Source organism: Thamnophis sirtalis, unplaced genomic scaffold (assembly GCF_051295495.1).
Source record: "Thamnophis sirtalis isolate CommonGarterSnake01/CBP01778 unplaced genomic scaffold, rThaSir2_p1.2 scaffold_7, whole genome shotgun sequence".
NCBI classification, from domain to species: Eukaryota; Metazoa; Chordata; class Lepidosauria; order Squamata; family Natricidae; genus Thamnophis; species Thamnophis sirtalis.
In genome coordinates, this window is record NW_028261387.1 from 64,365,389 (window position 1) to 64,386,660 (window position 21,272).

The 21,272-nt window shown below is 38.9% G+C and overlaps 1 protein-coding gene across 3 annotated transcripts in view; it reads left to right on the forward strand.

The window, feature by feature from the left end:
• MTCL2 (microtubule crosslinking factor 2) overlaps positions 1-19,952 on the forward strand; it is a 77,081-nt gene extending 57,129 nt beyond the window's left edge. For all 3 annotated transcript variants that reach the window (XM_014061103.2, XM_014061104.2, XM_014061105.2), the window contains exons 9-15: positions 17-124; positions 3,498-3,665; positions 9,080-9,331; positions 10,685-10,756; positions 11,611-11,681; positions 12,261-13,683; positions 14,351-19,952. In XM_014061103.2, coding sequence (XP_013916578.2) covers positions 17-124; positions 3,498-3,665; positions 9,080-9,331; positions 10,685-10,756; positions 11,611-11,681; positions 12,261-13,683; positions 14,351-14,500 — 2,244 coding nt within the window. In that variant the 3' untranslated portion in view covers positions 14,501-19,952. The remainder of the gene's footprint in view (positions 1-16; positions 125-3,497; positions 3,666-9,079; positions 9,332-10,684; positions 10,757-11,610; positions 11,682-12,260; positions 13,684-14,350) is intronic.
• Positions 19,953-21,272: the final 1,320 nt, after the last annotated feature.

Consider the following 21,272-nt stretch of genomic DNA (forward strand, 5'->3'; position numbering starts at 1 on the left):
CTTTTTTTTTTTTTAGGTGAATAGCATGAAAGAACTATATTTGCTGATTGAAGAAGAAGAACTAAGCCCACAGCAGCAAGCTGATAATAAGACATACACTGGAGATTTTTGGTCTCAGAACATGGTAAGATGGAATAGGAGACCAATGGAATGAGGAATCCATTCTGTATGAAACTTGTGATCATTTACAGTCCCTCTTAAATACTTAATGTTTGGCACTTCTCTGAATAGAATAGAATAACAGAGTTTGAAGAGACATTGGAGGTCTTCTAGTCCAACCCTCTGCTTAGGCAGGAAACCCTACACCACTTCAGACAAATGGTTATCCAACATCTTCTTAAAAACTTCAAGTGTTGGAGTATTCACAACTTCTGCAGGCAAGTTGTTCCACTGATTAATTGTTGTAACTGTCAGGAAATTTCTCCTTAATTCTAGGTTGCTTCTCTCTTTGATTAGTTTCCATCCATTGCTTCTTGAATCCTTCTTCTTTGTAGCAGCCCCTGAGATATTGGAACACTGCTATTATGTCTCTCCTAGTTCTTCTTTTCATCAAACTAGATGTGCCCAGTTCCTGCAACTGTTCTTCATGTTTTAGCCTTATCCCCTAATCATCTTTGTTGCTCTTTTCTGCACTTTTTCTAGAGTTTCAATGTCTTTTTTACATCATGGCGACCAAAACTGAATACAGTATTCCAAGTGTGGCCTTACCAAGGCATTATAAAGTGGTATTACCACTTCACGTGATCTTGATTCTATCCTTCTGAATTAGTTGAATTTGAATGTATGAGCTGAACTGAGTGAAAAATATGCTGAAGTGATGTAATAGTTTTGTTTGTGGCACCTACACAAAACTTTCATATCATCACAAACTGTAGGCTTTTGCTGATGAGTTGACCCATTCAGATGTAATCAATGTTCAGGTATCAAAGCATCCTGGCCATAATGTTCTCTTCCCATTGGGATATGATGAAAAAATCTGCAGAAGGATTTGTGAGAAGAAAAGCTGCAGCTGAGGAGTGAAACGGTGAAGGGGTAGAGGGCTTGTCTCATCCCTCTGCTGCTACTTGTTCTTTTTTTGTCCAGAGATTCAGGAATATATAAATCTGCCTTGTTTTTATTTTTCATTGTTTACTTTCTGAACCAAAAGCTTCATTTATATATGCATTCAATAACCATGTATATCTACAAACTCAAGGTTTAGCTTGGCAGATTAGTTTTGAATTGTTCTCAGATCTCAGAAACACATTTATTTCTATAGTTACAACAAGGCTTGGCAAGTTCCTGATAGTTAGCTTCTCATAGCTTTTTTGCACTTTATAGTTGAGTGCCATCACTTGATCCAATTCAAATGTTTTTGGAACCCCTTTGTGTTTTGACAAATATCTCTTGTGTTGCCTTATAAGTCTTCCATTCCATAAGTTGCAAATTATCACAACAAACATCTGTTTCTATGGCATGCTTTGAGGGGTCTTACATATTTCATCTTTCCTAAATCTCCATTTATACCCAAATGCATAGGAGGCAGCATGCATACAGCATATGATTCAAACAACTGAAAATTAATATGTATAATAATTACATGGGATGTTGGTAACAATATGATGGGAGGGATAGAGTACATTTGTGACATTCTGATGGTCCAATTTTTAGCTGAAGCTAACAGCTTCAGCTAAAAAGATAGACGGCCCATATAAAGTTGCATACAAACGTTTAGACACTTCTGATTACATTGGATATTTTGGTGAACCTCTAAATGAACATGAGCTGGCTTAGCCTCTATATAGTACAAACTCAATATCGTTTTGCAAATTTGAAACCATATTATTTAAATATGACTGTTTTCAGATTTATAAGAAAACAACAATTTGATGGTGGGTGTTGAATTTTTTATGGCAAGGGGGAAATACCATGAGTTAAATGTAAGCTGTTACAAGATGCAAAAGAAAGAGGAGTATTGGATCTACCTGATTTTAAATTATATTTTGTATCTTATTATTTAGTTTAGATGAAAGCATTGCTGAGAAATAGAAGGCCTTTGGAATTAGAAAGACATGATCTGAGATTTGAGTGGGATATTTGTAGTATATTTGTAGTATAACAAAGGGATATTTGTAGTACAACAAAACTAAGGTTAATGTAGATTTTAAAAATCATTTTGTCAGATGTGCCATATTGATATAAATACAAATCTAGGTTGTGCCACAAACCCCTTTATGAATTTCTATACAAGAAGCATTTTATAGAGGAGAAATGATAACTAAACACAAACAGTTAACTACTTATGAGATATTAGAATTCTTTCAAGGGGTCTGTAAAATATAAACCAAGGGGAGATTTGGTAGCAAATGGATATACTAGTCAATGGATTTCTTACATACAATTATTATAAAGATTCAAAGTAGACAAAATAATGTATGATTCTGGACACTTTGAGTCAAATACAAATACATGCACTAATTTAGATGATCTGAAAGATTAATATACAATTGAAATCAGAGTCTTTTCTTTTGGGATTGATGAACAAATTGCTGGAACAAAGCCATGGAACTTTGTTTTTTATATATGACCTCATCAATATTATTATATGTAGAAAATTGGAAAAATTCAACACTAGCCACAATGGAGGAATAATTGGTGAAGATGATGGAACATGCAGAGATGGCTAAATTGATGTCCTTAATGAAAGAGAGGGAACATCTATGTTTATTAACAATGGGAAACCCCTTATAGATTTTCTTGCATAAAACAGACAAAAATAAACTTTAAATTATGGTTTTGATGATTAAAAGAAATAGATAACAAGAAAAAGAAAGATTTTTTCTTATAATCATAGAGTAAGAGGTAATTTTTATTAGTACTTATAATTGCTGTAAAGAAAAACAGAAGCAAAAAAATGAATAAATTGCATAAGATATGCTGTGCAGTCTTTCCTACTGTATTTAAAAACTGTTTTTATATTTATAGCCCACCCTATCTTCAAAGAATTATAATAGCAATAGCACTTACTTATATACCGCTTTACAGTGCTGTCCAGCCCTCTCTAAGCATTTTATAGAGTCAGCATTTTTACCCCCAACAATCTGGATCGTCATTTTACCCACCTCGGAAGGATGGAAGGCTAAGTCAACCTTGAGCCTGGTGGGATTTGAACTGTCAAATTGCAGGCAGCTGGCAATCAGCAGAAGTAGCCTGTAGTACTGCACTCTAACCACTGTGCCACCAAGGCTCATAATGGTAAAAAGTATCTCTTTTCCTGAATAATGAACCTTTGAGGTAGGTTAGTTGAGAGAGAATGATTTAGTCAAAGCAAATTTGAATTTGGGGCACTTTGGTCCTAGTCCAACATCATACCACACTGCTTTTCAACATTGGTTTTGGCATGCTGCTCCTTCAAAATTCTTTTCTTTCTGAAGCTGACATAGTTTGGTAACTCTTTCTTTAGTCCACTATATTGCACAATATGAATGAACATATTTTTTCTTTTTATATTTTTTTAGCCCAATGAATATACCAAGACCTTGTCAGATATGAAGGTGATCTTGAAGGAGCTATGCACAGAACTACAGGAAGAGAGGAGAGGCATGAACGAACTTCAGCAACAGTTTGCCAAAGCCAAAGCCACCTGGGAGATGGAGAGAACTGAACTCAAGTGTCTTATCACTCAGGTTAGAATCCAAGAAACATCTTTAGGTCCAGATGCCAAGTCGATCAAATAAACTTAAAAAATAGTTTCTCCATTGTAATGTAATACAGATAGATGGCAATTGCTATGTTTGTAATTGCTGCAAAGAAGATTGAAAGACGCTTTTTTTAGATTATTTTCCTTTTCTTGCTTTTTTGTTAGTGTTTATTTTTTTACTCTTTTATTATCTTTTCCTATTCTTCTATGTGTCTGTAGTTTTTAATTTTTTTTGTCAAATCTTTTAATAAAAGGTTTAAAAAATGGAACTTATGAATTGAGTCTTAAGACAGCATGGATAATTTTTGAGGGTCCTGGATGTAAGAGTTCTAATAAGCCATGCTTCTCTGCTGTCAAATCCCTGCCTGATTGTATTGCTCTTATACAGGAGGAACAAATCTAAACCTTCTGCTATAAATGAATGCAACCAGGATTCTTTGATAGCCACAGAGGAGGCTTAAATGCTCCTCATTTTAAAATAATATTTTTTTGTTGAGAAAACGCGTGAGAAAAATTGTTGGCACAAAAAGCAAGTGAAGCCAGAGATTGAAAAGAGTAACCTGAAGAGAGAGCATTTAGTACACAGAGTAGATAGACTGAGGGAGCTGTTTAAATTAACATAATGGGAGATGGAAGAAAAATCCTCTTTTCCACAGTAGTCTTGAATAGTGGCATTAATTCTTTGCCCCAGCCAAGCCTACTGCCTTGAGATATACTGTCAAGCCAGAAGTTATAATCTATTAGACAGGAAGCACAGTAAACTGAGAAAGGCTGTTATATGGTTATCCCAGCATGTGGCTTACTTTTCTAGGCATTGGGACAAGAAACAGCATGTCATCTTGTATTCTGAAATATATGCTACATATGAATCATATAATATATTTCAAGGCCTGCAAATATATAAACCTGTGTTCTTTGGTTATTTTGAAGATTTTTTTTTAAAAAAAACTTTGGTTGCTACTACAAAAACAGTCATTATGCACAATGCCTCTGCAAATGCTTAGTGAGGTCAATGTTTTAGCCATTGAATCTAGAAGTCTTGACAATTACTTGAGAGGTAGGTCACCAACCTGCCTGCCTGTTTCCTTGCCTGATTCGTGAACATTAAAAAGCGATTCCATTGCATCAACTGGAATATTTTCAAAAATTAAGCATATAGCATCACAGATAAAACAAACAGAATAATTGCATTAAAAAGCTGTAAGGAACCATATAAACACTATAAAACATGGTTCAAAATATCAATAAAGCAGCAGATAATAACATTTAGAAGAGCAATTGTTGTTTGTGATGACAAAAGCTGGCATCCCTTGTCTCTTTCCTTCCACTCTCCCACCCCAGCATGAGGTGATGGATAACATTGCTTTGTAGCTCATATAGAAGTTGATCAAAGTTGATAATGGGCTGTAGAGAGGTAGGCAGATTGAAAGGGGGGGTTTCCTCTCATATCTTTTAAGCACAAAACCAGAGAAGAAGAAACTTCCATGAGCAGAGATTTCCTCCCCCGCCCCTTCAGTTAAGACGAGCAAATGAAATGCTCACTAATGAGCTTTAGGTTAGGTTACTCACCTCAGTTGAGAAATTACCCATAAGGTGTCTCTGCAGTGCCCAGACTAAAAGAATGAATAGCAGCCTGCTGTTACAAGAAGACAGATGCAAGAACATAAGAAGAGCCTGAGAAAAACTGTTAGGGAATTTCACCTTGGGTTTTGAGAAGGTTCCTCCTTTTCAATGATGGCATGCATGGGCCATACTGTATATTAGGTAGTATAGGCAGAGGTCGGTTGCTCCCAGTTCGGCTGAACTGGTAGTGGTGATGTGGCCTGGGTCACAGAACCGGCAGCAACCCAGGCTTGCCATGCCCCCAAACTGGTTCCCCTGGTTTCTTCTGCCATTGCTGGCATGTTTCAGTGCATGCACAGAACAGTTTTCAGTCAACTGAGCATGCTCAAGCAATGCGTGGCGGGCCCGAAGTGAACCGGTAGCAACCAGTACAGGAACCCACCCCTGAATATAGGGGGAAGTTTTGGAGGTTGCAATGTCCGGTGAGGATCTTTTGTCTAAACTAAAACTATTCAGTTTGTGCTGCCCAACCTGCATTGCAATTCACATGGGAATTGACTAAAGGTTGCTAATGAGTTATTCTGTAAAATGGTAGACAAAGCTGCAAAAGAAACAAGTTACAAGTACTTTCTAAATACAATAAGTGAGACAATAGTGAGAGCAGTCTAAAATGTACTAAAATGGCAGTAGGCATTTCAAAATGCTATGGTTGGTTGTACAGTATTTGTAATTCTGCTAAAGGTTGCCTCTTATTTATTTGTCCAATTTTGTATAGCCTTTTCCTCTATGCTGGCATTTGATAAGTGTAGGCACTGTTGCAGAGTTAGTAACTGCTTACAATTTACTGTATTTCTGATTACATACAAAGAAAGGGATGATAGTGAGACTCTTGCAAACTGGTATTATTTCTGTCCCTTTCAACAACTGCCTGAAGGTTATAATGATGAAGCCCCAAGAAACGACCCACTTGTTAGTAATTTACTCTGGAGATGCCATTATTACATTTTTCATGGATTCCCCCAGATGCCTGCTACCAGTCACTTACCCAGAATGGCATCTGCATTAAACTGCTATTATTCATAAATGTAACTATCTTGTCCAATTATTATCCGAGTAGAATAATAATTTCCTCTTCAGCTGTCTGAGCTGTCAGTTTGCAAGGGAGCCTAGGGAGAAGTCTTTTAGAATTAATTCACTCTTCTCTGGAACTGCTGCAGAAGTGCAGATCTGTGGCTTTTGCAGCTAGTATTCCACCCCTGTGTCCTTAATATCTTAGTCTCTGGTTGCACAAGTATACCATGGAAAAGAATCTTTGGATTATTCGTGATTTGGAAATTCCTTATTACTACTTCTCTTAGCTTGTTTAATCTCTCACAATAAGAGCCAACGGTCAGACAGGAGCCAGATTGTTAACCCCCATCCCCCACAAGGATTCTCCCTATGTTCAAGCTAATCTTCCTAAGTGACAAATTACTGCACTTTTTAAAAAAAAGATTTCACTCCTAGCTGTTTCATCAAAGGCTGCAATCTCATTTTCATCAATGGATTTCTTTTGACTTCTGGGTGACCACATCTCCATTCCATTAGGCATATGGCTTGCGATGAATGTCATGAGTTTGGGGATTTGCCTGCACCAAGACAACTGATTGCTTTAATGAGCTCATCATTCCCAAGACTTCATCACATGCTCTGTTTAGGTTTAGTAGTTGCTTTAGTAATGTCTTCCTTTTTAATAGCCTTTCTTAATAGCAGCAGAGATTTACAGTTTGATAGAAATATGGATTTAGGACTCGAATGGATCTATTCTAATTATTTGTTACTCATCACTTTTCTTCCCGATTTGGCAGTGGTCCTGTTATTTGTGGATTTTTCTCACAGTTTATTAAGAGTTGGAAACCAACTCCCTAATAAAAGCTTTATTTCCATCTGTTACAGGAATAATGTTTTTGTGTGATACAGGGGTGGGTTATGGTTGCCACTACTGCCGGTTCACTCAGGGACGCACCACATGCATATGCGCAGTGCAACAAAAATTGCTCTGCACATGCGCAGAAGACAAAAGCAAGATGGTGGCACCTATGGCGCCGCCAAGAGAACCGGTTCAGGGGTGTGGCAGGCCTGAGTCGCTGCCGGTTCTAGTGACCCAGGCCAAATTACTACCTGTAGGAACTCACCTCTGGTGTGATATCAGAATCTTGTCTGTTATCTTACTCTTCTGTGATAAATGCTTGTATTTTTTTCTCCTTAATTTCCAAGAAAATCAAGCTTCTCACATGATTCCTATTAGGACGGGGCAGGGAAGGAATTTCTGGTGTGTGTGTGTGTGTGTGTGTGTGTGTGTATACATATATAATTTTTTTTCTTTTGGTGAACGGCCAGGAATTGTGAAAGAAAAAAGGACACGATTTTACCATTCAATTTAAACATAAGAAAAAATATTGCGGTCCAGTAGATTATGGGGTCTCTGAAAGGCTTGAGCTTTACCTCATTTTGACTGAGTAATCGACCTTTCTTTTCTGCTTTTGGAGGAAGAACATGAAATGCTCTATCCCCCATATCCTAATCCGTCATTTTTACCATGAAATCCTGGAATCAGCCTGTTTTTATACTGCCTGACTTTATGACTTCATAAAGGACAGTTCCAGCTTAGTCTTCCTTCAAAATATGCAGAAAATATATGAACTTCAAAATGTGATATTGCTGTTGAAGATTGAGGCTACAAACAGATTTTTATTTCATTCATAAATTCCCAGGAGCTCAAAAACTTGAGAAATCATATGAAATCATATTGGCAAGAGGGGAAAGGTGGTAGAGCAAATTTGCAGCATAAAATTGAATTCGGAACAAAGAAACTAGAGAAAAGGTGATCAAAGCAATCCTAATCACGCTGTGGCCTGGTGCTAAAAAACCTGAATTACTCTAGGAAGTGAATTTGGCAGTTTTAGTGCCATCCAGCCACCCCAAATTGTTCTCTGTATAGTAGGTAGTTAATGTTATCCCAATAGGGTGGGATTACAACTCTCATAATCCACAACTTCCGTAATCTTAATTATTTACTAATAGCATTGGGGAGTAGCGGTGCTACCTCCTGATTGCTGGTTTAGTTTATTTCTTCCCACTCTAATCCCAGGATTTCATAGACCTTCTCTAGCCTGCTGCCTCATCACATATGTCAGACAATATCATTCTAATCTACAATGACCGCTTGGATGGGACCAAGTCTATAACAAAAGCTTTAAAGAGGGAAATAAGGCAGAAGACTGAAATGGTCTTGCTCTTCCAAAACTGCATTTATTTATTTTATTTTAGGAAATTTATATTGCCGCCTATTCTCACATGGCGACTGCAAGAATATAAAAAAACTCATATAAAAAACAGTAAAACTAATAAAAGAGAGAATCATATAATAAATTAAGAGCCTCAGTGGCACAGTGGTTAGAGTGCAATATTGCAGGCTACTTTTGCTGACTGGCGGCTGCCTGCAATTTAGCAGTTCAGATCCCACCAGGCTCAAGTTTGACTCAGCCTTCCATCTTTCCAAGGTGGGTAAAATGAGGACCCAGATTGTTGGGGGCGATATGCTGACTCTGTAAACCATTTAGAGAGGGCTGTAAAGCACTGTGAAGCGGTATATAAGTATAAGTGCTATTGCTAATAAAATAATATAATAAAATAATCCTACACACACACACTCGCCCCAGTGACAACACATCACACGAGCCATTTAATGGGATCCATCCCACTCTGTGTTCCCCCGGCCTGCTGGCAGAACCAGGTCTTCAGTGCCTTCTGGATGCCTTAGTTTTAATTTTTTTTTTTTTTTTTTGGTCCTTGCAGTTAGAAACTAAGACTGGGAAAGGGCCAGCAGAACGTGCTCTTTCTGAGTGGAAAACTGCTCTGAAGAGGGAACGGGAAGAGCATCAGCATCTCTTAGCTGAATCATATAGTGCTGTTATGGACCTGACCAAGCAACTTCAAATCAATGAGAAGAACTGGGACCAGGAAAAGCTGGAACTCTTGGACCATTTTAAGGATGAACAACAGCAGGCTGAGCAACAGGTGAAAGAACTGCAGAATAAAATTAACCAGGTAGGAACCAAGAATGTGTGTGAAATCTATCTTGTCCTCCTAGCTCACGATTTTTTTAAATTAGTGTGATTTTAATACTGCATACTGGATGAGAGTCATGTGTCTTTAAGAATATGCATGTCAGCATTCCAAATATCATGCAGAATTAAATCAGAGTCCCAGGCAGAGCTATCCTTAAAGTTCCAATTTAATAAGACAGACATGTTGGCAACAAACTCTGGAATCCCAAATCTAAAAGCTTCCTGGGATTCCACCCAGTTGAAAGTTCATGATCTTATCCTCACACCCATAAATCCATCACATGGTCCAATTTTCTTCGGCCACGCTGGCATCTCCACCTATCTGGTTCCGGTCAAGTGCAGAGGTGCAGAGACAAAAGATGACCTTGGGCTTCTAGAAAGGAATGACAACAACACATTCTACAATTCTACTCCTTACTATTCCCCCTCCCAATTATTACACTAATGAAACAGCATAATGAAATAATAGAGAGTGTGGCAGGCCAAAGATCCTAAAAAGGAATATGATTGCAGGCCTGACAATGCATAGCACAAAATGACCTTGAACTCAAGCAACTCTTTAGCATTGGAGTAGTAATTCATAATTTTTGGATTCCCTCTTTTTGTCTTCCTATCCAGCTTCTTAGGATTGTTGTGAGGAGACAAACCACATGATCCCTATTAGGAAAAACGGCAGGATGAAAATACTGTATAAATAATAATAAACAATGGCAAAGAGACGGAACAGGCATCTCTGTGCTAAAAATAAAGTAAATCACGTTATCCAATTCCTGTGAGATCACACAAAAGAATGCTAAAATGGTGCATAGGTTGGCTATATAGATTGCCAGGTGCACTTTCAGTTATTATGGCTGTTTTTTCACAATATGGTTAACCTAGTTCGTCAATCCCCTTTTAGCAGCAGATGCCAGTAGTATGATAGATGCACAGTGAAACCAGGCGTGGTCTTCCATCTACCTCAAGTGAATGTCACTTCCTAAGGATTATTTTTTTTAACATTAGCAAATGACTAAAGTAAAAACCCTATGGTTGACTTGATTGGAGTTGGCAGCTCCATGGGCAAAGTTGGGAGTGGCTTACTTCGCTATCTCATCCTTCTGCTTGTGAGCTGTGTGTGAAAAAAACAGGAGAGAGAGAGAGAAAGAGAGAGAGAGAGAGAGAGGGAGGGAGGGACACACACAGAAAGAGACAGAGAGCTATCCTAAAGCAGTCGTGAATTTGCCAAATCAGGAGGTCTCCACAGATACTGTTGAAGTAGATAAGAATATGAAGGACAAATAAGTGCTTATGAGCTGGCTGAGCATTTGATAACTTTGTTTTGTAAACCCTTCAGCTTCAGAAAGGTGCCAACCGATGGGCCTTAAAAGCCTCTGAAATGGAGAAGCATGGTGGTAGCTGGAAAGAGGTGAGCTGAATAAACATATTTTATTCCAATTGCAAGATCAATAAGAAGAGCCAATATTGGACTTATTATGATTTAGAGCAAGGGCATCAAATGACGGACCAAGGGCCAGATGCATCATGTGCAGGCCACCTCCACCCCAGCTCTACAAATGAGAAAAAGATCCCAAAGTGTCACATGACGGCAACTCAGCGAGTTTGACATCTGTGATTCAGAGGCTGCCCAATTCTGGATGGTGTACCTTTTAAAAGCAGGAAAGATTAAAATAGGAGTACAGGTCATAGGCATCCAGAAGAAAAGAGCATAATGAGAAATAAACAGAAATCACATAGGGATTCGATAACCCCAAGACCTGGGAGAACAAGCAATTTTCAATCACTTTCTGAACTGTTTAAGTGGGAGCCTTATAGTGTTTGAGAGAGAGAGAGAGAGAACGGGGGGGGGGGGGGGAGATGGAGAGAGAGAGAGAGAGAGAGATGGATATAAGCTATATTCATAGGCTGGAAATAAAGGGTAGGTAATTATCACATCCAGAGATGTGAACTTTCTAATGTCTTTTGACTAGATTCCCAGCACTAGATAGATCTTAGTGTGATCCAGCAAGCGTGCAAAGTTTAAGACTCTTTCTAAAAAAACAGATAACATTTTGGCAATTCTGGATTTCTGGTTTATACTTTCATTACTCATTTAAGCATCCTGTGTCTTAGAACTCTTTTTTTTACTATTTAAAGGCAAACAAGTAAAGTTTTAAATTCATATACAGAACTGATACACCTCTTATTTTATCTGAGTTTCTCTACACCTGACACAAGATCATAAAAGCACAGTTGATAAAAGCTTCTTTTATGTTTTTTCAGACCCTCAATGAGAAAATCACTGACAAAGAGACAGCTTCTGAAATTGATATCAAAGGAAGTAATTTAAAAAGGTAGGATAACTGTTGACAGATGACCAGTCTATTTTTAGTGGACATCTACATTTCATATTCAAAAGCATATTTTAGACACCATTTTCATTATTTTATGTGCACATAAGAATCTCTATCTTACTATGACACCATCGGTGATTTGTATATTAGCATAAAATATTCGAGAATATCATTTTTGTGATCAAAAGCAAGTAGCATGTAAAAGTTTTTTTAGACCAATAACCCAGAGCATACTACTGCTTTTATTCCACTCCCATGCTGAAAAATGTAACTTTGATGATGACACTGTTTTTAAATACAGAATTATTAATATAAGCACTGAGTTTTCTCATTGGCAAAGTAGCATAAGGCATGAGAAATTGAATCAGGTCTACAAATTCCACCAACTTTCTATATATTCTCATGATAACACATATTTTTGCTGCATCCTTAGACATGTTAAAAAGATTAATTGGAAAATGACAGGGAAACTGACAGAATTGACAGGGGGTGGGGAAGTAAATATCACTTAGGTAGGACACATAAAATTCTCAGTCCAAAAGTTAGGTTGTTACTCATTGCTTTCTCTTGTCTGTTTAGGACAAAGTCAGTTTCCTCCATGTCTGAATTTGAAAGTTTGCTTGACTGCTCTCCTTATCTTCCTGGCAAAAGCAGCACTGTGATCATAGACAATACCCATAACAGAAAGGGACCTGCAACTACACAGAAGTTGCCAGACCCTGCTGGGATCATTCCTGAGAACTTTGCTTGTGTGAACAGTAAGCAATCTACACCCGAGAGCCTGGCCTCAGAGAAGCTGGATGCTTCCCCTTGTGAATGCATTCAGACAAATAACTTACCCACATTGGAACAGACTCAGAAACAAATGCAGAGGAGCTATACGGCTCCAGACAAGACTGGGATCCGCATATACTATAGCCCACCTGTTGTCCGCAGGTTGGAAGCTCCTCTAGTGCACAACAGAGAGGAGAAGATCATGGTTGAGCCTGGTTTCTTATTCACAATGGCTAAGCCCAAGGAGGAGTCAGACAGCTCAGAAAACATGTATAGTCGGTGGTTGTGTAACTTCTCCAAGCAGCATCGGGAATTACTTGATGGTAGCCCTGTTAGTGAGAAAGCCGTAACTCCGGTGTCCAAATTCCCACCATCTCTGCATGGCCTTGAAATTTCTGGCAACATGAGTGATGACATGAAAGAAATCACCAATTGTGTTCGTCAGGCTATTCGTTCCAGTTCCCTAGAAAGAAAGGTGAAGAGCACCTCTAGCCAGACAGTGGGATTGGCCAATGTTGGTACCCAGACTATACAGACGGTCAGCATTGGTTTGCAGACAGACATACCCAGAGGAAGCATCCATAGTACTAAGAGCTGGTCTCCACGAAGCTCCTCCCTTGTGTCTGTGCGCACCAAGCAGATTTCAACATCTCTGGACAAAGTCCATTCCAGGATTGAACGGCCCTGTTGCTCTCCCAAATATGGTTCTCCCAAACTACAAAGAAGATCATCATCTAAGCTGGATAATTCCAAGGATCGAAGCTTGTGGAACCTCCATCAGAGTAAGCAAAATGGCTCAGCTTGGGCTCGGTCCACCACTACTAGAGACAGCCCGGTTCTAAACAACATTAACGATGGCTTGTCTAGCTTATTCAATGTCGTGGAGCATTCTGGGAGCACCGAGTCGATATGGAAGCCAGGATGCCAGGAAAGTAAAGCCAAGCCAGAAGCACCTAAATATGGTATAGTGCAAGAGTTTTTCCGGAATGTGTGTGGTAGAACTCAAAGTCCCACTTTGGTTCCTGACAAGAAAGACCCAGTTGGAGGGGACAACAGTAACAAGAAGCCAGAACCTTCCTCAGCAATGCTGCAGCTTTTGGAAAACACCTCCAAAAAACCTACAAAGCAGAGCTGCAATGAGGAACCAAAGCTGTCCAGTCTAAGCCAAGGTGGCAAGGACAGAACCTTAAAGGAGATTGATGCTGTTTCTGCTACTATTGCCAACGAGGTAATATGTATTACAAGATATGAGGTATATCCCTTAATAGCAGAAGCAAATGAGTTTCTAGCCCCCTCCCCAACGAATTAAAGTATAGCCTAGGATATTTTCCATCTACTAAAAAGGTGAAGGCCAAAACACAAACATGTCAATGACTTTCATAATAGTTTGGTATGGACTGCACAGTAGTTAAAAAAATTCAGATGAATCTAGTAGTCATATTTGCCTAGGAGGCTCATGGAAGATACTTATTCTAACTGCATGAAACCAAGGAATGTATTAATATGTTCCTTTGACACTTCACTTTTTTCCAGATCAGGATTCATTTATAATGTAGACGTTGATTTCACTAACTACTTTTCTTTTTTCATATAATGCCTGTTTTAGGAATGAAGTTACAGGCAAGTGGTTATTAATAACTTGAAGTAAAGCTAACTAGATATCAGGACATACGTAAAATAGAAGTTGGGCATACATTGCACACAGTTATCTTTTATATATTCCATTTTATTTGTTCAGAATAATTGAAGTATACAGATCTTTGACAAATAGATCTAATTTCATACTGGATATATGGGATGAGATAATGTGAAGATTCCTGCTCTTAACCGCCATCTCAAGTCTTCAATTGAACCTGCTCCTTTTCACTCATTGTTTTCTCCCCTCCCCTTTATAGGATATTGCTTGTGATTGCAGCTCTCAGTCGTTGACTTCCTGTTTTTCTCGGTCATCGCGTTCATCTGGCCGACATTCCCCTTCTAAGTGCAAATTGCATCCCTCCGATGGCAGCCGGGTGGAGGAGAAAATAGGGCCCTCAAGTGAGTGAGAGGACTACAACTGATGATGGAAGAACAACTCTGCCATGAAGCTACCAATCTCTTCGGCAGTTCTAGGACTGGCTGTTCCTGAGCCAGCCACAGCTAAGGAATAATGCTCTTTCATGGTGGGAGCAATATCTTCTATCTTCTTGTAGCTCATTGAGAAGATCTGCAATACCGAACCTACATGGCATAGCCAGGGACAGAATGAAAGCCTCTCTAGGTTGTGGGCTCTTGTCCCTGGAAACCTTTCTATTCCTACCTGCCCCTTTGAGCAGTGAGAGCTGAATGCTGTGCTGTGGTTCATGACGTTGGATGTTTGCGTGCCTGCGAGTGAGTTCTATTTCCCAATTCAAGGAGATGCCTTTTTTTCCATTTAGGAACAGCATTAAGGGAAAAGGCATTGGGGGAATATTATGAGCTGGTGTATTGTGCTGACTGCCTGCTTCGTCTGTAGGAAAGAAGGCACCAGAGATTAAGAGATGCTGCTTTCAAGGATCAGATGCTTATACAGAGAGAGAGAGAAGGAGAGCAGACTGAGGAGAGGCTTTGCTTAGGAATTCTGCTCTAATATAAGCTTGAATAAGCAAGCTGAACTCAGATCAATTCTGTTTTGTCATTATATCAGGATGGATAGCTAAACCTCAGGCATGATCAGCCTACAACACTATTCAGCCTCGCATCCAGCCTGCTAGATACTGGCCAATTTTAATCTAGTGTAATGAACACCAACAATCACACCAGGTCTCAGTAAAAAAAAAAAGGGTGTGTGTGTGTGTTTGGGGGGGTAGGATCAGTACATTTTATTGTCCACTTTTAGCAATCTGCAGTAAGCACCAGGGAAAACATGGCACACCTTGTTTTCCTGACCCTATGCATCAGACTTCCCGTGACAACTGAAAACGGAGCTGGATTTTAGGTAGTAGGTATCTTCTTTCTAGTTTAGAACAAGTATTGGCCACCATTTCTGTGCTTGAATGGCCAGAGTATGGGTAAATCTAGGAAATTTAAAACCACAAAATGCTGAAATCTTCATGTCTCCACACTGCCTTATTTCCCTACTGCAGGTGATGGTGCTATAGTTCTTAAAAGAAATTATTTCAATCTTTTTCTTATAAAAATGCCAGTATCTTTGTGATCCACAGACTTCTGTGTTTTAAGGTGTGGGTATGAGAGCTGAATAAGCACAGGCCTGATAAAACATTCCAGATTCTTGGGAAGACTGTGTGCAGCTATTCACCTTAAGCACAGAACATCTCACAGTTGTCTTACCTAACACTCCGTTCACTAAACAACCTACTGCCTAGTAGATCCTTACATTCCTTTTCTGCAGAGGGTTAAGACAGAAGGGGAAATAGTACTCCAACTGAATTTGTAGCACAGTCCTGTTAATGCAGGCTCTTGTAAGTCTTTTTTAGGATCCCTAAAACAAAAGGAAATCACTCCGTGACCTCAGTACAGGTAGTTCTTGGTTAACAACTGTAATTGGGATTGAAATCTCTATTGCTAAGCAGTGTGCTGTAAAGCCAATATCACATGACAGTGCTGCTTAGCAACAGCAGTTCTGGCAGCCCCTAGTTACCATTGTTAAGCAAGGATCTCATGTGATCACAGCTTCCAGTCAGCTTCCCCATTGACTTTGCTTGTGGGAAGCAGGAAAGGCAGGCTGCAAATCATGAACATGTGAATGGATGAAACTTGCAACGTCAGAAATCTGGGCAGGATAAAGGCTGCACAGCATACCATATGGATTCTCTCTAGCCCCTTTATTAATAGTTCTGCTCCAAATAGTTTGACTAGAGGAGGTCGGGGCATTAGAATGGAGGGGTTGGCAACACGAGCTGTTGTGGCTGAAGATGGGAAGCCACACAATTCCTTTAAACAAATACATTTTAAATAAGTAAGCAACTTAAGCTGCTCCCTAAGTGCCTCTCCCATCAGGGCACATTGGAGGAATTTCATCAACCGGTGCAGCCAGCTCATTTTAAAGCCCTACTGCTAGCTACTCACCCAACCAAAATTGTTCTTACTATGTTCCACTTTCAGAGATTAGCCTAAAGTAGGGTATACAGAATCCTGATTACTTTTGCGTAATTTCTCTCTAGTGTTCCAAATAGCCTGCATATAGGTCAATGGCAAATTTAGAATAAAACTCTCTCTTGACTTGACAGCTATTGCAAATGGAACTTCTGATTCGAAACAGTTTTTTAAATGTGCTGTACTTCCCAATTGCTTTCACATGAAAAAGGACACATTTGCTCATTTTTTTTACAAAACTGCTCTCCAATAAAGATGTAGTCAAACTATGATTGGTTAGCCTAAAGAGAAGAGGGAAAAACATTTTTTTTCTGGCTTTTCACATTACTAATTGAGATTCAGCTTTGGGAAATCTAAAACTAAGTTGCCTTTCAAAATCCTTGCAGACACTTTCTAATGCTCTTCTAGAAGTTGTGCAAATTTTGAATGATTTTCAATACATTGCTTCATTTATATCTTGCACTTCATGTTTTTTATTTTTCACTACTGCAAAAAAATGACTTTTGTCATTTGCATGACAAAATTCAGGAGTTTTTAGTCCAGTTCACTGTCAAAATAATTAGAACTGTAGGAATGAAATGTCTCCACTATCTTGTTATTAATGGGTTGCTTTGAGTGGGGGCATGCCTGGTGAATGTTTGCAGTCATAAAAACCCACTCTAAATTCTTTTGCAATTTAACCTGGATTTTGCAAGGTATAAATGATGCTGAACATATTTATTTATTTTACCTAATTTATTCTCAAGTAGAACCCCAAGGGGAGGGTTATGTATTAGAAAGTAGGGCCTCTTTCTTAGCCCTTGGAGAACTCCGCCGAGCCAATCTTCTGTCACCTCAGAGTTTCCAGGATCACCCATTCCATTATCCACATCTTCTAAGCATGTCTTCACTTCCATAAAGGCTAGAAGTCTATTGCACTGAACATCCATTTCAGCTGTAACCTTAATAGGAATACCAGACCACAGTCCAAATAGGAGAAGGATGGAGATTATTTCATCAGCTGTTTGCCCCATTTTGCATTTCTCGCTGAGAAGCAGTCCCCTAATAGTTAAAGTGGAATGGTTGTGTATCTTTCTACTTACAAAGTCATTTAGGAGACTTGGAATTCTTTGTGAGTTAGTTCTCAGATAATATCAGTTGCTTTGGTTCTCCTGAATGTTCTAATCCATTCTGTAATTCTTTGCCCCTACCAAATATTAACTGAAAGAGAAGAAGACTCAATTCACAAAGTAATTTAGGAAGGGATTGTTCTCCTGGGACTCCATTAGGGATATCTAAAAAAGTTTTTGCTTAGTTTTTGCCCACTGAATGATGGCTACCTATTCTTTTGCAGCTTACCTTCCTATTTGGACTCAAAGGTCCAGGTTGCTAGTCCTAATTAAGAAAGTGCTTTAGAAAACATAACCTGCAGCTTCAGCTGTGAATATTTTCTCAGAAATAAGTGGCTGTCGTGGAATTTGCTTGTGGGCAAATTTACTATACTATAGCTGAAGATGAAAGATGGAAACAAAATAAGTTAGGAAATTTGACAATTTCACACCAGGTAGCATGACTCTTGAATTCAAGCAGAAAAGTGAAATTAACTTGGCTAATCTGTTTGTAGCTGATACCTTTATTATTTACAGGAGTCTCCCTGTGGCTTAGTCAGACTAGGAACAGAAGTAGTAGAAAAAGCTACAACCAATCAAGTTTGTTTCATCCCCACCCCATATGCACCAGCCATTATCTGTCTTTAAGCAGATATTAATCCTGACATTTATTTGGTATTTAAAAGTAACTCTTCAATCATGCTTTCTAACTGAACAGGTCATGCTTTGAACAGTACTACAGCTGAGGAATCCCTTATAACACTGAGTTTCTTTAAATAATGGTATACTCTAAATTTACATTAGGGTTGATGAACCAGGTAGAAGATAACTAAAACAAATATACCTATTTAATTATGGATTTTCAGGTGTAGAACAGCTAGCCTCAATCTTGCACATCAGTGCATAAACTCACATTTTTCTCAGGGAAGGCAACCAACTGTTAATATCAAAGTGGGAGATTCTTTCAAAAGACTAGAAAGGGTACTGAGGGGAATCCAAATAAAAGTAACACTGCCAAATGCCTTTAGGTATCTCCGGATAAAAGTCAATGTTATTTGCAAAGGATGCTGCATGTCATTGCCAGTTAAACAGCAGTGAGGCTCATGGGCATCATTTGGGGGAGGGGAGGGGGTCAAAGAAGGGGCAAGGGATTAAACTGCAAACATTGCAAGCTAACACATTTTCATCAGACGTTGGCTTGCAAGCATCATCCCAGTGGAATTTGCATCAATTGTGGCTTGCTAAAACTGTTGCTAGTAAGCATGTAACACTCCCTACGGAAAGGGAAACCACCAGCATGATGTTGCTTACACTCTTATAGAATCGGTTCCCAATTTACCTTAATTGCATTCAAATGCAAAATAATGTGATGTTTTCTGTATTTAACTTAAAACATTAATAGCTTGAGATATTCTTGGATGAATTTTTATTGAGTACTAGACAGCCAAACCTGAATAATAGGCAGCTAATGAAGAGTAGTGGGCCAAAATGGAGGGAAAGGCATCAGAGAAGAACTTCAAGTACACGATCCTATATTCTCCGATCACATGAGACTCGATATATTCAAGTCTTGAGGGCTACAGGCTCACAGCTCAACTTCATTAGCCTCAATACCAGTGAACAGTGATCTCCTGTACCTAGGTAGCTGAGGAAAATTATTTGGCAGGTTAGCAAGTTCCATGCAAATCTCATGCCTACAGCCTTGTTCTTTACCTATGCCCGGTTGAAGGTGTGTTCCAATTGCTACTAGGAATCTAATGGCTTTTGACACCTAGGCTGCACCATCTTCACCAAGCGCCTACTGTTCCAGGAAAACAAAGATACTGTCCTCCTAGCTCTTAATGTTGTTATCCACATACAGTATTGGATAGAGGCTGGGCCTGTTTTCACACGAAGTACAGCACACAAAGCAGACACTAGCAACTAACCAATAACAACCCAGCCTGGGTAGGTTTTCTAGGGCAGCCTCTTTCTCTTCGCTGCATGAGTTTGTAAATCGGGGTGGGCAAGGGATGAAATTTACAATGATTGCTAACTTGTGGTGTAAATACTTCTTTTTGGGGGGTGGTTTTTAGTATTTTCATTGGGAACCCCTTCCTTTTTTACTTCTACTTTGGGGGTTGTTTTCTCTGTTTTTGTTTTCATTTTTATCGATGCCTTTTAATTATTTGTAAATTTTAAAAGTTTTGTCTTATTTTGTAAATAATTGTTCTGAATATTTCCGAGTATGGAGTTAATGGAAACTGGGACATTTTTGTCATTTACAAGTAACAACCCTGTGCCTCAGACAAGATTTGTTTAGCATCCCTTTTGCCAATAAAGTCTGAATCACCAAGTCGTCTTGATGCTTATTCCTGTTGCATGTTGCATGTTGATAGAAATCTGGTGACCAAAAGGCACCCAAAAAGATATGGACGATGTGCCACACAAATGTTTTCATGGAATGCTCTTATCATTTTCTGATTTGGAAAAAGAAATCTCAGCAAGATCAGCACTGTGTCTGCACATGATAGCCATTCTATCCCACTCTCCTATCAAAACTGCATGGAGATAATTCAGCTACTAGATTTCTTCCCTACCCAGCGGATTAAGTCAATTATGTCCTATTTTTCTGCACCCCTTTCTCCAAGGAAAGATGTCTGTACCTGAAGGTGTTGCAATTTCTCTATTTCTCATCCACCTTAGATCTTAGTTCACAGCTTCCTTTTCTGTACCTGAATGTGCAAAAGAATCCTTGCAAAACTCCACATGTCTATACTGCTGAAAGGTGAATTTGAATGTATTTGTCCATTGTTCTCTTTTCATTTTCACATCTCTAAGTATGAATACCATTAATTTGTGCCTGGGTGAGTATGAAGAGGACATACAATAAGGGCATATATGAAGACAAACTAATTTCAACTGAGTTTTGTGTTGCCAAATGTTTAAATCTTAAATCAGGCATTTTTAAAAGATAACCCAAGAGCTGAAGAAGTGCAAATGGTTCTCTTAAGCTATTTTCCTGCTTCTTGTTACCTCCCTGTTTGTCTTCCTGCAGAGTACCATGTGCATATTGAAACCCCTGGCATAAAAACAATGTGGGGAATGCATTATTTAGTGGACTGAGTCAAATTACAGACTTCTGAGATGGCTTTTAATTAATGAGAGTGAAAATGGTGCACTCAGGGCTTTGTGTTTGCTCTCGAAAGCAAGAGAATAGGTCAGGGGATTGTCTGACAAATAATATGGAAGAGTAAATCTCATTTTGCTTCCAAGCTGAAGAGGATTGTCCCAGACATTGTCTGGCCAGTCACCAGAGGTCTGGATGATAGGTACACCTCCCAGGTGGGGTGGGGGTGGAGGGTGAACATGGAAAAGGTATTAGTGGGAAATACTTTACTGGCTTCCCCAAACAGTCTCCTGAAAGCAGCATTTATTAGTTGCTTTTAATAACCAATCAAAATAATATGAAGAATATGTTAATGTTTGTAGTAAATAAGTTTTCAAAATCATGTAATTTCCCATATTTTATTCTATTTCCCATATAGGTTGGTTGTAAATGAACAAATTTTGATTGCATCTTTTATTTTTACTTTCCAGGTTCTCATTTTAAATACATAAAGACACCATTCTAGTGTAATCTCCTGAGCTTGTCTAACTAAAGAAAGCGTCTGGC